Source organism: Dipodomys ordii, unplaced genomic scaffold, assembly GCF_000151885.1.
Source record: "Dipodomys ordii isolate 6190 unplaced genomic scaffold, Dord_2.0 Scaffold14, whole genome shotgun sequence".
In the NCBI taxonomy this organism is placed as follows: domain Eukaryota; kingdom Metazoa; phylum Chordata; class Mammalia; order Rodentia; family Heteromyidae; genus Dipodomys; species Dipodomys ordii.
Genome location: NW_012267230.1, coordinates 15146202 through 15160286, shown reverse-complemented (window position 1 = coordinate 15160286; position 14085 = coordinate 15146202). Strand labels below are relative to the sequence as shown.

Below are 14085 nucleotides of genomic sequence, written 5' to 3'. Positions count from 1 at the left end.
CCTGCGCAGTGTGTTCCGCCGCTTCGTGCGCGCCTCCTGACACCTCCCCCCACCCCCACCTCCTGACACCTCCCCCCACCCCCACCTCCTGACACTCCCTCAGTGTGTCACTCTCTTCAGAACCTTCTCTCTGGCAGCTAGAATCCTGGGCTGGGCAGGAGGAGGTGTTGTGGATGAGCCTGGGCTACACCCAGCCAGAGACACCTTGTCTTTTAAAAATGTGAAACAAAAAAAATCCAAGGACTGGGGATGTGGCTGGGTGCTAGAGCGCTGGTCCAGCCCACCTGCCTGAGGTGCCAGCGCTGGCGGCTAGAACTGTGTGCTTCCAGCAGGGTGGAGGGAAGGGAAGGCAGCCTGGCAGCTGATCCTTGAACTTAGAAAGAGGGGTGCGATGGCTGCCGGGGTCAGCCCTTTCTGAACCCACTCCTCACAGCTATCCCCAGCTTGGAAACAGTCCATCCCTCCAGCAGCCTTCCCCCCCCCCCAGCCTGGGCACTGGAGGCAGAGTGTGGGGGGAAGGAGGCTCTGCTCCTCCTGGGGGGGCAGGGCTTGTCCCCTGGGCCCAGGTGGCCTGTGCCATCTGGGGTGCTGGGTGCTGAGCCCCTGCGTGTCGCTCCCAGGGCCGTGGCCTGCAGGGTGGTCTCCCTACTGCCTACAGCCAGGCCTAGAGCACCGCGTGTAAAACTGTGATTGCAAAATTCAGCTCCTTGGGGGTTGTACTGAAGCGTGCCTGCGGCTCCTTGCTAACTCCAGCCCCATCCCAGCCTTACAGAGGGGCACCTAGACCCGGCTCCATCCAGCCCAGAGCCCCTGGTTGGGGTGAACCCTTGTAAACTGGGGGGACAGCAGCAGTCCCGTGGTCCACCTCCCTCCTCTGCTCAGCTTGGCTCTCAGGCCACTCCTGCGCAGTCCCCCCCCAGGCCTTCCTTGGGACTTTGCAGCTGATGTGCGTGTTGCCGAGTGCCTTTCTGTTTACCTCAGTGTGGGAGACGCCAGGCTCTGCGCCTGCAGCCCCCGCTGCAGGCGGACAGGCTGTCTGCCCTTCTAGGGGCCCTGGGGTGCAGGAGCTCGCAGCTGCCTCGCGCCCTTGAAGCCCGCAGGGAGGAGGCAGATGGGTGTGACGTCCAGGCCAGTGGCCCGCTGCGGCCTTCCTCCAGCTCTTCTCCGAAGGGCTAAATGGTCGTGCTGATGCTGATGGCTGCCGACCTTCCCCACGGAGGGGATCCGGAGGGTGGGAGGCGGGGCGCGAGGCCCCGGCTAGCCTCTTGAGCTGCCCCACCTCCCCAGACCTGAGGAGCAAAGGAGGGTGGTGTGACAGGGCCATGAGCGAACCCTGGATCCCGGGTACAGGACTGGGGGCTGTGGGGGTGGCACTGGGTGGAAAGGAACGCAGTCGCAGGGGTGGCAGACAGGCTGGGGGGGTCAGCCTCCCTCCCCTGAGGGTGGACAGCGCCAGGAGGGCTGGCCGCCCGTTGGTATTGCCACGTGGCCTGGCACGGGCCTCAGTGGAACCCCAGGCCCTGGGAAGGATCTTCATCTGTCTCGCGCCCTCAGACTCTCTCGGGAAGGGGCGTGGGGGCCTTCGGAATGCGCTCTTCCTCCCCACAGAGATGTCAGGCTTCTGGGGGCGTGGGGGGCCCTCAGCTCCTAGACCATGGGGTCATGAGTGTGGGAGACCGTGGGGGGCAGCTGCTGGCAGTGCCCCGTACCTTCAGAGTGGGTGCAGGTGCTGAGCAACTGAGGGGCAAGGGCCGGGCCCCTGCTCCTGGGGAGGAAACGGGTGGTTGGCTCTTTTGTTCGTTTTGTTTTGTTTTTGTCAGTCGTGGGGTTTGAACTCTGGGCCTGGGCGCTGTCCCTCGGCTTTTCAGCTCAAGGCCAGTGCTCTACCACTTGAGCCACAGCACCACTTCTAGTTTTCTGGTGGATCATTGGAGATAAGAGTCCCGTGGACTTTTCTTCCCTGGGCTGGCTTTGAACCGAGGTCCTGAGATGTGCACCGCCACGCCCGGCTGGGTTGTTGGCTCTTGTGTGCTTTCCTCGTGCCCTCTCCCCGCCACCCAGCCCTTGAGTGCACACTTGGGGGGCCGGGACCCTGCACAGGGTGGACAGCTGGGACTTGTTTTTGCCGTGACTTTCTCGTGTGATCTTCCTGTGATTAGAACTCAGGAGAGGTCAACACCCAGTTGCTTCACCCTGAGTTCTCGCTGGGGCGTGGTGGGGTCCCCTCTGACTTGCAGATTGAGGTTGGCTGGTTCAGACTGCTCCCGCTGGTGCCAGGTGATAGGTCCCGGTGATAGGCCGAGGCTCACGATGCACAGGGCAGCCAGCACTGGTGGGGGACAAAACTCAGCAGAACGTTGAGGGGACCCCTCCCCGTCCTGGCAGGGGGAGGCTGCTTCCTGCACCTGGGGCCTGTGTGCGCCCTGGGGGGGAGGGGGAGGTCCATGCTTGCCCCCCCCCGTTGGTGTTAGAAGGGGGTGGGGGTGTCATGGCCCCCGATGCTGCATCCTGAGCCCTCATTGGTGTTCCTCCCCCAGGAGATGCTGCCAGGGAACCCGGATGCCTCTCTAGAGCATGAGCTTGGGCGAGAGTGCCCGCTCCAACTGCTTGTCTGGGGGCCCCGCCAGCCTTCCCTCCCCAGACCTCAGCGGCGGGGTAAGGGGGTGGCTGGGGAGCTGGTGGGGGGTCTTCCCACTTGGGGTGCCCGTACTATGGGTGCCCAGCGGGCCCGTGGGTGGGTGGGTGGCCAGCGCGCCTGTCCCGACTCTGTCCAGAGACAGGCCGGGTCTCTTCCGTTCTCTCGTAGACCAAAATGGAAACGACCTTCGGTCCCACTTTCTCAGCCGTCACCACCATCACTAAAGGTGAGCCTCCACGTATGAAGGGCCCAGACCCCTGCCCTGCTCCAGGGGTGCTCCCCGGCACCCGACACTCACTGGGGAGAAGGAGCGAGGCCCCGCCTCTGCTCTGCTCCTGCCTGCCATGTCTCCGCCTGGCCCAGTCTTCCCGCTCTGTCTCGAAGCCTTGCCTCTCTCTCCAGGGAGGGCATGCTGGCGTCCCTGGCGCCACCGGGAAACCCCCCTAGTGACCCACGGTTTGTCCCCAGCCCCAGACTCTAGCCTCTGAGAGGTCGTGAGTATCATGGGAGCCTTTCTCAAGTGTGGACCAATGCCCTCAGCCCCAGCACAGGCCCCGGAGGTCGTAGAGAATGGCAACAGGAGCAGCGTCCTGTCTGAAGGCTGGGGGGGGTGAGTAGCCCTCCTGGCAGGGCCTGGGCTGCGGGGCAGGTGCACTCTGCCTTCCTGGCTCTCTGCCCTGCAGGAAGATGCCAGCCACTAATTGGTTTTTTAATTGCCTTCCTCTGGCTAAAGGGAATCATGGCTGCCGGGGACGCCTGCTCACCTAGCTACTTTTGCTGCTTGGTGACCCCTGGGGCTCTGAGAGAGCCTCTTTCCCGACCCCCTTCCCCCTTTCCCTTCTCACACGGGGCTTGTTTCTAAGGAGAATAATAAAGTGAATATCATCCGGAGCCCCGCCCGCCCGTCCCCACTGTCAGCCAAGCCCTCCCGCAGCCCACCCGAGGGAGTGGGCGGAGCCTGGCAGGGAGGCAGGAACGGCCGCCTCTCCTGTTACCAATAGGGAAACTGAGGCCTGGCCACAGGGTCAGGCAGTCCGAGACCTTACCTTGAACCAAGGCCTTCAGGGCTGGTTGAGGGTGGGTTGAGGCACCTGGGCCCAGCCCAGAGGAGCAGCCTGCAGCGCCCCCAGGTGGACGCCCACTTGGCCTTCTCAGGCCCAGGCCAGGCCAGGCCGGGTGGCTCGTGGCGGAAGGAGGTGGAGGCCACCATGGCTCGGCCTGGTTCCCGTCGTGGCTGCCACAGAGGTGTGCGGGAAGGCTCAGGCCACCCGAACCCGGTCCTCCCCAACCAGGGGCCAGCCGCGGGGCTCAGCCTCTCCATCAGAGAGCTCTCCTAGCAGAGTTACCCTGCAGGTCCACAAGAGACCCCCAGTTCCCACCAGGCGACCTGAGGTGTGATCATCTGCGGTTGGGCTGTGCGTCAGCCGGCATGGGGTGCCCTAGCCGGGCTCGGGGATGGGGGAGCTTGTAAAGACCATGTGGAGCCGGGAGCCCTGCCCAGGTGCAGGCCGAGCCTGAAGCCACACTTGTGGCATCGTTGACATTGGGAAGCCAACCGGCCACCTTACCCATCTGTGTGCGCTCTCAGCCTCGGGAAAGGCTGAGCGCCAGGAAACAGGACCCCGTGTTCCACGTAGGCCCCAGCAGCCAGGCCAGCCTCGGCCCCGTCTGGTCACTGCAAGGGCCGGTGCTCACGGCTCCTGGACCTCTCTCCCTGCAGCCGATGGGGCCAGCACCTACAAACAGCACCGCCGGACGCCCTCGTCCTCCAGCACCCTCGCCTTCTCCCCACGGGACGAGGAGGACAGCATGGTAGGTCTGCGCCCCAGGAGCCCGGCCCTTCTGGCCTCTGTCCTGAGGACCAGGTGTCAGGAGGCGGCCTGTGTGTGTGGACATCCTGGGGTCTGGGTACACGGGGCAAGTCCACTGGGCTGTGAAGGCCTCTGGGCCAGGTAGCGGCAGCAGAGAGCGGCTGGTGTGGGGAGGAGGCTGGGACAAGGCGCTTTGGGCCCTTTTTTGTTTGTTTGTTTGTTTTGTCGGTCGTGGGGCTTGAACTCTGGGCCTGGGCGCTGTCTCTGAGCTCTTCAGCTCAAGGCGGGTGCTCTACCACTTGAGCCACAGCGCCACTTCTGGCTTTTTCTGCTTATGCGGTGCTGAGGAATCGAACCCAGGGCCTCATGCATGTGAGACAAGCACTCTACCACTGAGCCACCTTCCAAGCCCAACTTTTGGCTCTATCTTAAGTGAGGTAGGGCCCAGAGAAGATTTTACTTTTCAGTTTTTTGCACCCGATAAAATCCATGTTTGTTCAGTGCCAGTACTAGAGCTTGAACTCAGCCTGGGCCTTCACTCCGAGCTTTTGTGTTCCAGGCTAGTGTTCTACCACTCAAGCTACAGCTCTACTTTGGCCTTTTTATTTTGGTGATTAACTGGAGATAAAAGTCTCAGGCAAGGGCTGGGAAGGTGGCTCAGTGGTAGAGCGCTTGCCTTGCATGCCTGAGGCCCTGGGTTTGATTCCTCAGCACCACATAAGCAAAAAGAAGCTGGAAGTGGCACTGTGGCTCAAGTGGTAGAGCGCTCGCCTCGAGCTGAAGAGCTGAGGGACAGCGCCCAGGCCCAGAGTTCAGGCCCCACGACCGGACTCAAAAAAAAAAAAAGTCTCGGGCTTTCCTGGCTGAGCTGCCTTCAAACCAGGACCCTCAGATCTCAGCCTTCTGAGTAGCTACTGTCACAGGCGTGAGCCTGGGGCAGGACTAGAATCCTGCTTTTGGAAGGTTTTAGAAGCTTCCCCTGTGGCAGGGACAAGGCGGGGAGTGGATGAGGAATCCCGACTTGGAGGAGGCCACGGTGTGTGTGGGAGGAGAGGGCAGGAGATGCCGCTGTGGGTCCCCGAAGGCCAGCGGACCTGTGGGGTCCGGAGGGGAGCGGGCGAGGAAGTGGTGTTGTGGGCAGCCGGGCTGGCTGCCGGTGCCACTCCCTGCCAATCAGCCCTGCCTGGGAGGGGCAGCACCGGGCGCCGCCTGCTGCCTCACAGTGCCTGCCCCTGGCTGCAGGGATGTTTGACTCACTTCCTCTGATCTCTCCCTGTTCCTCGCGTGCGCCTGTGGTGTCTCCATGCACCAGGGCCACTTGGGGCAGGGGGCGGAGTGGGGGGGTGTCTCCGCTGACTTCTCAGGGTCCAGCCCTGGGGCGTTCCGGGAACAGGATGGCTCCTCAGCCGGGCAGAGGCTGCTGGACCAAGGGCCGTGGGCTCAAAAAGGGTTAGGGCTCATGAGAGATGGCCACGCGGGTTCTGTCAGCCTGGAGGAGGGCGTGCGCCGAGCGAGGACTCAGCTACCGTGCAGGTTTCTAGGCCAGGACGGGAGGAAGGGACCATAGCCATCCCTCCTCCCCTAGGGTCCCCTAGCCCTTTTGTGGGGGCTCAGGGAGAAGGGGCCCTGTGGTTTTCCCCTCTGGCTCAGGATGCTCAGCGCCAGGGTCTAATCCTTTCCGTCCAGCCGTCGGGGGGCCTGGGCTGTACCGGGATTGGCCGGGGGTGGCACCCCCTCGCCGGCCGCATTCCCTCACGGGAAGCAGGAAGCAGCCCCGGCCCGGCCTCGGAGAATTGAATAGCAGGAAGTCTCTCCATTTACACAAAGAAAAGAAAGTTGGCAGAGAGCAGCGGCGGCCCAGCACCAGGTCCAGGCCAGCCTGGGTGGGCAGGGGGGACGGGACTGCGCTCCCCTCCCCCCAACCCACAGGCACCCCCCCCCGTGGGCTGCAGAGGTGCCCCCCAGCCCCAGGGGCTCCGCCGCCCCTCCCCTCCCCAGAGCTCTCAGCCTCCTCTCTCTCCGCAGCCCCCCATCAGCACTCCGCGCCGCTCCGACTCCGCCATCTCTGTCCGCTCCCTCCACTCGGAGTCCAGCATGTCCCTGCGCTCCACATTCTCGCTGCCCGAGGAGGAGGAGGAGCTGGTAGGTGTGGAGGCTCCGTGGCCCTCCATGGAGGGGCTTCAGGCCAGTCCCTGGGTCGCGGTGGCATGGGGACACTTCCCCTCAGGCCAGCCCTGCCCACCCCAAAGGCCGAATGCGGCCTGTGGGGGCTCAAGTGGCCAGGCTGGGCTCTGCGGGCACAGTGTCCCCATTCCCATCAAGGACAGCAGGAAAGGGGGTTCTCTCCAGTCCGTCCCGGGAAGGGGACAGGTGAAAGCTGGGCCTGCCTCCAGGGCCACACCCCTTACGCTCCTGGGGCGTCCCGGACCTGGACAGGGCAGAGTGGGCGGCCTCTGCAGGCTGCCTGGTCACCCGGGACCCCCCACACCCCCTTTCCCCCGCGTGGTGCAGGAGCCGCTGGTGTTTGCAGAGCAGCCCTCGGTGAAGCTGTGCTGCCAGCTGTGCTGCAGTGTGTTCAAGGACCCCGTGATCACCACCTGCGGCGTGAGGCTCCCCCACGCGCGCCCTCCGCCACCTCCCCGGGCTGGCCGGCTTCCCGGGCCCCGTGAGCCCGGGTTCCGCTCGCATCCCGGGTGTGGCTGCCCTCCCGAAGCCCTCTGCATGTGGCCGGGTGCGGGATGGGCCCTGGACCTCCACTGACCTTGAACTCGGGTGAAGGACACTGACCGCCCCTCACTGTAGCCTCTTGTCTTCCACAGCACACGTTCTGCAGAAGATGTGCCTTGAAGTCAGGTACAGTGACCTCTCGTTCGGACCCAGCCCCTTAGCCCCCAATAGGGAAGACACACGGCAGGCCCGCCTGCCCCCGGCTGCCCCGTGGACACCGCTGGCTTCTCCCTTGTGCCACACACCACGTCCCGGAATGCCCGCCGTCTCTTGGCACTGGGGTGGTGCTGTGGGCATCGGGCCCAGAGAAGCCACGAGACTGGAACCCCTGGCATCTGTAGACTCAGCTCTCCCCAGGCAGACCTGGGCCCTGCCACCCCCTCCACACCGAGCTGGCTGCGTGTTCCCCCCCCCTCCAGCCTGGCCAAGACTTGCCGGGCCAGCTGTCACCAGCCACTGCTTGTCCTGTGCGCTGGCAGAGCTGCCTGGGGCAGGGGAAGGGGGCAGGCGGGCATCGGCATGTTCCCCTCCCCAGAGAAGTGCCCCGTGGACAACGCCAAGCTGACGGTCGTGGTGAACAACATCGCCGTGGCCGAACAGATCGGGGAGCTCTTCATCCACTGCAGGCACGGCTGCCGGGCCACCGGGGCGGGGAAGCCGAGCGTCTTCGAGGTGGACCCCCGCGGGTGCCCCTTCACCATCAAGCTCAGCGCCCGGAAGTGAGTGCCCCACGGCCCCCCAGTTCCCTGGGGCTCCATTGCGGGCCCCCCTCGCCCCGGCTCAGCCCTTTATCCACCGCCCCCGCCCCCCCCCCCTTGCCTAGGGACCACGAGAGCAGCTGTGACTACAGGCCTGTGCACTGCCCCAACAACCCGAGCTGCCCGCCGCTGCTGAAGATGAACCTGGAGGCCCACCTCAGGGAGTGTGAGCACATCAAGTGTCCCCACTCCAAGTACGGGTGAGTGGGTGGGGCTCCGGCTCGCCCCGCCCCCCCCCCCCCCCCCAGGCATCATAGCCAAGGCCCCAGGAGGCCCGAGCCCAGGGCATGTACAGAGAAGTCACCGCGTAGCTGGCGGGGCTCAGAGCACACGAGGCTCTGCCAGGGCAGCGGGTGTCAGGCTGGCGTTGTGGGCTGCGGGGAGGGGCAGGGCGCAGGTCTGTTCTCTGGTGGGAGGAGGCCCTTGACAAGCCCAGTGTGGGGCGAAAGGACCTGCGAGGGTTGGGGAGGCGGTCGGGGAGGTGGCCCGCGCTGGAGCGGTGCGCAGCGCTGGGGAGGGTTTCTCTGGGCCGGGGGCCGTGTGCGGGTCCCCTCGGGCAGCCAGCCTGTCCCCCCCCCCCAGGTGTACGTTCATCGGGAACCAGGACACGTATGAGACGCACCTGGAGAGCTGCCGCTTCGAGGGCCTGAAGGAGTTCCTGCAGCAGACAGACGACCGCTTCCACGAGATGCACGTGGCGCTGGCCCAGAAGGACCAGGAGATCGCCTTCCTGCGCTCCATGCTGGGCAAGCTCTCGGAGAAGATCGACCAGCTGGAGAAGAGCCTGGAGCTCAAATTCGGTGAGATGCGGCCTGGAGGGAAAAGGGATACAGAGGCTGCTGGGACCCCCGTGACACTGCCCCTCCTCCCCCTGCGTAGACGTCCTGGACGAGAACCAGAGCAAACTCAGTGAGGACCTCATGGAGTTCCGGAGGGATGCGTCCATGCTGAACGTGAGTGGGCTGGGCAGGGCTGCGGCCCAGGGTGGCGAGACGCAGGCAGGCTGTTCCCAGGGCCTGTGGCCCCAGGCCAGATGGCTCTGCCTGAGGCCCCGGCAGCCCCACCCATCCCTCTCGCTCTCTGCCCTCGGTCTTGCAGGACGAGCTGTCGCACATCAACGCTCGGCTGAACATGGGCATCCTGGGATGTGAGTATGGCCCGCGGCAGCCCGCCCATGTCCCCAGAGCCCTGCTGGTCCCTCACTGACCTCTCCCGCCTGCAGCCTATGACCCCCAGCAGATCTTCAAGTGCAAAGGGACCTTCGTGGGCCACCAGGGTCCCGTCTGGTGTCTCTGTGTCTATTCCATGGGAGACCTCCTGTTCAGCGGCTCCTCGGACAAGACCATCAAGGTAGGCAGAGTCCTGCCTCGGGCTCCACAGCCCACCCCTGCCACCTCTTGCCAGGCCAGGCCCTCTTCCCTGGATGGATTGCTGCCTAGCACTGGGCCAACCCTGACAGGCTCGGCCGGGCCTTTCATCTCTGCAGGTGTGGGACACATGTACCACCTACAAGTGCCAGAAGACCCTGGAGGGCCACGATGGCATTGTGCTGGCTCTGTGCATCCAGGGGTGAGTTCCGGCATAGATGCACCTGTCAACATCCCCTGTAGGCCAGGAGCTGTGAGCGGCAGTCTGTTTAGCTTGTCTGCCATACCTACGGTACACCGTGGACCGAACCATGCCAGGTTTGGCGTGGCACCGCCAGGGGGGGTGTGGGGGCCCTTGTGTGGCTCTGGAGTTGTGTGTGGATAACACTCAGCCTGGCTGGCCCTGCTAGGTCCCACAGCCAGAGGCTGACAGGCGCTTAGAGACCACATGGAGGCAGGCACTGCCCCTCACCAGCATGGCCGGCGCCCTGGGCACCGCTCTGGGCTTAGGCACAGGGAGCGGCTGCACCGGCCATTCCCTCACCCCACAGTGGCCTCTGCCCTAGACCTGCCCCCTCTCACGAGCTAGGAGGCTGTGTGTAGGCCTGAGTGTTCGGAGAAAGAGCAGAGCTCACCCACTGGCTCTATAGCTCCCTGAGGTCAGTGCAAGGGAGCTGACCTCCCGGCCTGGCTACCAGATGCATCCCAGGCAGGCCTGTGGGGTGGACCCACCGTGCCCAAGGTTCCTGTGTCAGCTGAGGCTGTGGTTCCAGGAAATGGCAGCAGGCCGAGCTGCTGGTCCCAGAGGCCGCCTGGCGGGGTGGGCGAAGCTGGTGGTCTCTGGGCTCACGAGACGGCTTTGCCCCTCCAGGTGCAAACTCTACAGTGGCTCTGCAGACTGCACCATCATCGTGAGTGGGGAGAGGGGGTGGAGGAGGCTGGGCGCTAGCTCCCTCCCTGCCACGACCCTGAGGCTCACCTCACCTTCCCCAGGTGTGGGACATCCAGAACCTGCAGAAGGTGAACACCATCCGGGCCCACGACAACCCGGTGTGCACCCTGGTGTCCTCTCACAACATGCTCTTCAGCGGCTCCCTGAAGGCCATCAAGGTACAGCCCAGGTGTGCGCGCGCGCGTGTGCGTGTGTGTGCGCGTGTGTGTGTGCACATGCGTGTCCGTGTGTGCATGCGTGGGGCGTGGGGGGCCCGCCCAGCCTCTCCTCACAGCCATCCCCACAGGTCTGGGACATCGTGGGCACCGAGCTGAAGTTAAAGAAGGAGCTCACAGGCCTCAACCACTGGGTGCGGGCCCTGGTGGCAGCCCAGAGCTACCTGTACAGCGGCTCCTACCAGACAATCAAGGTGCACCGGGCTGTCCTCCTGGTGGCAGGATCTTCTTACCAGGCTGGCCCGAGACTCCCTCCTCCCCCTGCCCCTACCATCATGCATGGGGGGGGGGGAGGGCAGGGTGCTTCCTGTTGAGCCCCAGAGGCCCTGGGAGTGAGGCAGGCATCAGGCCTGGGATCAGGAAGCCACCCTTGCCTATAGATCTGGGACATCCGGACCCTCGACTGCATCCACGTCCTGCAGACATCTGGAGGCAGTGTCTACTCGATCGCTGTGACAAATCACCACATTGTCTGTGGCACCTACGAGAACCTCATCCACGTAAGGACTGGGTGCCCAAGGCAGGCCCCCCGCGCCGCCCCCCCACGCCGGTCCCTGCCCCTGACCCGCCTGTGCCACCTCCAACCAGGTGTGGGACATCGAGTCCAAGGAGCAGGTGCGGACCCTCACCGGCCACGTGGGCACTGTGTACGCCCTGGCGGTCATCTCCACCCCCGACCAGACCAAAGTCTTCAGTGCGTCCTATGACCGGTCCCTCAGGGTAAGGGCTGCGGGGAGGGCGGGAGGGCGGGTGGGAAGGAAGCTGTCCCAGAAGCGCCCTCACCATCCTGCATCCCCAGGTCTGGAGCATGGACAACATGATCTGCACGCAGACCCTGCTGCGCCACCAGGGCAGCGTGACCGCGCTGGCGGTGTCCCGGGGCCGGCTCTTCTCAGGGGCTGTGGACAGCACCGTGAAGGTCAGTGGAAAGGGCCACGCAGGGCGGAGCAGGGGGTGCAGGGGGAGGAGCCCTGGGCCGCAGGAGCGACTGACTCGGAGCCTTTTCTTCACAGGTGTGGACATGCTAACAGTGCAGACCAAGCCGTGGCTCCCGCTGGGCCCGTCTGAGCCAGGCTGGCCACACGGGGTGGCCTCGGGGTTTCTCCCTGCCCTGTGGGGATGGACCCCGGCAGCAGGGTGGTACCCCCTGCCTTACGCCCAGCAGGTCCCCCTCCAGCAGGCCTAGCTCACTGCTGCCGGGGAGATGCCCACCCCACCTACCCCCCGTGGGTGCCAGGTACGATGCCCCCCGAGCCCACTCTACACTCCCACTCCAGATGGATGGACTGCGGGCCTTTTTACTCACCTTTTCTACTGGTTTTAGACTGTATATAGATTTTATTACTTCTGGATTGAAATAAAAGCTGTACAGACTGTGGTGGAGACTGGTGGAGACAGGTTGTGGGGCCGAGGCCTCTCTGGCCCTGATGACACTGGGATGCAGAGGGAATTCGGGGGGGGGTCCGACCTCCCTCCCTTGGCTCCTGGCCTCCCAATGCCTCAACCTTCCTTTCCCCAACACATGTCCCCAAAAGAGTGAGCCAGCCAGCTCGGTTTTCTGCTGTTTATTGACAGCTGACAGCTGCTCCCTGCCCAGACCCCCCCTCCCCACTGCCAGGACCCCAGCCTGGGCTGGCCACCCAGGAGAGGCCGGCAGCCTGTCCGCGGGGAAGCGCCGGTGTGGCGGCTGAAGGCCCGTTCACGCGCAGCCTGGTCAGCTTCCCTCGCCAGCCCCCACCCACACCATTGCTGGTTTGGGCTTTTTTTTTTTAATTTTTCTTTTCTTTTTTTTTTTTTTAAAGAAATGTCAAAGTTGTGCCCAACACTTGTGGATCAGCAAACACAATAGAGACCAGTCAGTATTTTTTGGAGGGAGGAAAAGAGGGCAAGAACTACACAACACAGCCTTGGACCATGAGCAGAAGCGTCCGTGGGAACTTGAGGGGGCTGGCTGCCCGCACGGGGCCGCCCTGGGCACCTCTGCCCATCAGCCTGGCATGCACACCCTGCTGGCACTGCCACGTGCCTGCGTTCACCACGATGAACACACGGCACCCCCTCACCCCAGCACCCCAGGACATAGCCACACACCAGGAGGAAGGAGCCTTCCCCGAGGCCTTGGGCACGGAGAGCATAGCCCGGCAGCGAGCAAGGCACATCCTTCAAGTTCTTAGGACGCAGAGAAGTTAGGAGAGCAGGGAGAGGACCAAGTCTCCTGTGTGTGCTTGTGGCCAGAGGCAAGACCACTCCTGGACAGAGGGAGGGGAAGACAGACAGACAGATGGCCTGGGCCTCTGACAGCTTTTGACTCCAGCGGGACTCCAGTGTCCTTTCAGTTGGTAAATGGTTTTCTATAGACTCAATAATATTTCTTTCTTTAAATATATATTTGTTAAAGTTATACCTTTTTGTTCTCTAGGGAAATCTGCCTTAGCTCATTCCCAATAAATTAATACTCTTGATAGCTTATATTCTGGGGGGTGCAATGAGGAGGGCCGGTCTGGGCCTCCGTCCCCTGTGCTGCTCTGAGGAGCGGCTAGCAGAGGCTCCCCAATGGGCAGTTCTGTGCTGGGCATAGGCCTGTGCTCTGCCACAGATTGGGGAGGGGGCCGTAGGGCCTTGAGGGACCGCCACCCTTCCCCACACCCTGCCCCAGCCTGCCTTGGCAGGGGAGGGCGGCCTCCACGTGCAGGGCGGGCCGGTGAGGCAGAGGGGCCTAGCCGTTATTGCACGGGGAACAGCAGGCAGGGACGGGCACCCGCGGGGCAGCGGGGCTGCCCAGAGCCCTTGGAGCCCCCAGCCAGGCGGGTCCTCCAGACTGGCGTCCGGTCTGGGCCAGGGGCGGGAGTTGTGCTTGTGCAGGAGCTGGGCAGCCCGCACGTCCAGCCCGGCCCCAGCCCCTCGGCTCGGAGGCGCCCGTCCTGAGGTAAGGGTCAGTGTGTGGCCGAGCGGGGGGCGCAGTGGGCCCGATGTGGGCAGCCGCCTCACTCCAGCATGGCGTCCAGCTGGTCGGCCAGGTCGTCGAACATGCTGCCGATGTCATCCAGGATGCTGCCGGCGCTCTTCGCAGCCGTGGAAGGGCTGGGGCGGGGGAGGGCGTGTCAGGGCGGGAGGAGGGGGCGCAGATCCCACCCCAGGCCCTGCACCGGGAAGACCTCCCCCAACCCCACCCGCGCTCCTCTCTCACCCCCAGGCCACGCCTTCAGCTGCCAAGGCCCCGCCCTGTCAGCCCGGTCCCGCCCAAACCTATCCCAGGCCACGCCTGCATCCACCAACCCCGCCCCGCCGGCCCAGGCCACGCCTGTATCTACCAAGCCCCGCCCCATCCTCCAAGGCCACGCCTGCATCCACCAACCCCCGCCCCGCCTGCCCAGGCCCCACCCCTGCCCAGGCCACGCCTGTATCTACCAAGCCCCGCCCCGTCCCCAGGCCCCGCCCCGTCCCCCAGGCCCCGCCCCGGCCCTGACCGCACCTACCCCAGGCCCTGCCCGTCCTCCAGCCGGATCTTTTCCTCCACCGCCTGCAGCGCGGCGGCCAGGCTGGCGCTGGTCTCCTCCAGCCTCTGCCTGGCGCTGTCCCCGGGCGAGGCTCCGTCGGACGCGGGGTGCGGCGCGGAG

The 14085-nt window shown here is 64.6% G+C and overlaps 2 protein-coding genes across 5 annotated transcripts in view; one reads left to right on the top strand and one right to left on the bottom strand.

Moving 5' to 3' along the window:
• Traf7 (TNF receptor-associated factor 7, E3 ubiquitin protein ligase) overlaps positions 1 to 11846 on the top strand; it is an 18156-nt gene extending 6310 nt beyond the window's left edge. The window contains exons 2-23 of one of the 4 annotated variants that reach the window (XM_013011712.1): positions 2538 to 2655; positions 2807 to 2864; positions 3041 to 3094; positions 3179 to 3249; positions 4358 to 4450; positions 6475 to 6591; positions 6961 to 7053; positions 7269 to 7302; positions 7712 to 7895; positions 8000 to 8134; positions 8517 to 8734; positions 8814 to 8887; positions 9033 to 9081; positions 9157 to 9284; positions 9421 to 9503; positions 10173 to 10212; positions 10295 to 10411; positions 10540 to 10662; positions 10849 to 10968; positions 11057 to 11188; positions 11268 to 11387; positions 11482 to 11846. In XM_013011712.1, the coding sequence (XP_012867166.1) occupies positions 2575 to 2655; positions 2807 to 2864; positions 3041 to 3094; positions 3179 to 3249; positions 4358 to 4450; positions 6475 to 6591; positions 6961 to 7053; positions 7269 to 7302; positions 7712 to 7895; positions 8000 to 8134; positions 8517 to 8734; positions 8814 to 8887; positions 9033 to 9081; positions 9157 to 9284; positions 9421 to 9503; positions 10173 to 10212; positions 10295 to 10411; positions 10540 to 10662; positions 10849 to 10968; positions 11057 to 11188; positions 11268 to 11387; positions 11482 to 11496 (2139 nt within the window). In that variant the 5' untranslated portion in view covers positions 2538 to 2574 and the 3' untranslated portion in view covers positions 11497 to 11846. The other 3 variants (XM_013011713.1, XM_013011715.1, XM_013011714.1) reach the window with 3 other exon arrangements.
• A 1606-nt stretch (positions 11847 to 13452) lies between these two features.
• Positions 13453 to 14085, bottom strand: part of Caskin1 (CASK interacting protein 1) — a 10073-nt gene continuing 9440 nt past the window's right edge. The window contains exons 18-19 of the mRNA XM_013011247.1: positions 13945 to 14083; positions 13453 to 13549 (exon numbers count right to left, since the gene is read on the bottom strand). Of these exons, the coding sequence (XP_012866701.1) occupies positions 13453 to 13549; positions 13945 to 14083 (236 nt within the window). The remainder of the gene's footprint in view (positions 13550 to 13944; positions 14084 to 14085) is intronic.